The sequence below is a fragment of the Amphimedon queenslandica genome, unplaced genomic scaffold, assembly GCF_000090795.2.
Source record: "Amphimedon queenslandica unplaced genomic scaffold, v1.1 AMPQUscaffold_9950, whole genome shotgun sequence".
NCBI classification, from domain to species: domain Eukaryota; kingdom Metazoa; phylum Porifera; class Demospongiae; order Haplosclerida; family Niphatidae; genus Amphimedon; species Amphimedon queenslandica.
In genome coordinates, this window is record NW_003549779.1 from 1,405 (window position 1) to 3,079 (window position 1,675).

Consider the following 1,675-nt stretch of genomic DNA (forward strand, 5'->3'; position numbering starts at 1 on the left):
ATATCAAGTTTTTAATGATATATTTCCAGGAAAGCATGATCACAATGTTCCTTGTGCAGTATGTTATGCAACTAATAGAATTGCTAAACTGATGATTCCTGCAAGAATTGAGTGTCCTGATTCATCATGGACTATGGAGTATAAAGGATATCTGATGACAGAAAAATATGACCATCCTAGGAATGCAGTCTATGAGTGTGTTGATGAAAATCCTGAATCTGTTGATGGTGGTGAAGGCAATACTGATGGTGCTCTGTTCTACTTCACAAGGTCAACCTGTAATGGTCTACCTTGTCCACCTTATGTCAACAATAGAGCTATTACTTGTGTTGTGTGTACTAAGTAACAATTTGAACATGCTTAATAATAAGTGACTATTTCTTGAATTTTTGCTTAGTCTTTACAATACGCTAATTTTTTCTAAGATTTTTTTTTGCTACAGTGTACATATTGCGTATAATTTACTCATTTCTTTGCAAGGGCAAGATAAGTAGTCTGATTGTAGTCTAGTGCGAATCTCAAAAACTGCTCAAAAGATTGTGGCCAAACTTGCTAGACTATTGACCTGTGCAGTATTATTCATTTTGTTTTTGAAAAAGAACTTTGTTGTAAAAAATAGTTAAGAAAAAAAATAGAAAGATATCCTCATATGTCACATGGTTCAGTCATATTATGCTATGGACCTGTTGGTGTTGCCAACTACTACAATTTATATTCAAATATTTTAATATCATTCACCATTAACATTATGTAGAGGGTCTACATGTAAACGCATGCAGCTAAGGCTTTGCATTATAATAACCACATTATTATTATATTGTTACATGAAGTGAGAGTGCTTACCTTATCAGGTGCTCTAACACGAATGAAATGAATGGTAGAAATATGAACAACACTTGAGAGGAGATCACCAGGTAGACACAAATCCTTAACACTAATGAGAACATGACCTTCACCTACTGGTAGAATCTAGTGAAGATAAAAAATATATTAATAAACATTAAAATATTCTATTGCAACTCTTTCTCTCTCCTCCTTACATTGATCTGATGTGAGTCCTTAATGTATTCCACATCAGCGACAGGTGGGCGTGGTTTAATGATATGATCAACGTAAAAGAACGAGGACCCGTGGAGTATGGACACTAAGAACCTGTTGTTAGGGTGATTGTACACCAGAGCTGACTCTGGATCAAGGACTGCTCTGTACTTCAATAACAGAGACAAAGAGGACTCCACTGTAGGAGAATATGGATCCTATGCCATTAATACAAAATAAATACATGAAGATTATTTCTAGCAATTAAAGACATACTACATGCACATGTACAGGTCAATACATAATTACATATCCTTTATTCTTTTCCTGCAGTCACACACTAATGAATATACATTAATGAATACATGTACACATGTAGATGTACATGCATACACCCAATCCCAATTCCTACTTCAATGTACATGTACATGTACATTATGACTTGTAGTGTTAGTATATGTACCTGGAATGATGTGCCAGCAGCTTCTAGTACTTCTATTTGGTGAGTATTAGAACTGAGAGTAATAGAGACAGAGCCTGTAGTCCTTGATAGGCCAGTACTCAGTACAGCTAATAATAACATGAAAAAATAAATAAAATATATAGAGACTGTTATAATTGTACATGTACAGTAATA

The 1,675-nt window shown here is 34.4% G+C and overlaps 1 protein-coding gene across 1 annotated transcript in view; it reads left to right on the plus strand.

The window, feature by feature from the left end:
- The window catches only part of LOC100636306 (uncharacterized), a 1,648-nt gene extending 1,302 nt beyond the window's left edge, over positions 1-346 (plus strand). The window contains exon 2 of the mRNA XM_011410169.1: positions 79-346. Within this exon, the coding sequence (XP_011408471.1) occupies positions 79-346 (268 nt within the window). The remainder of the gene's footprint in view (positions 1-78) is intronic.
- The last annotated feature ends 1,329 nt before the right edge of the window (positions 347-1,675 follow it).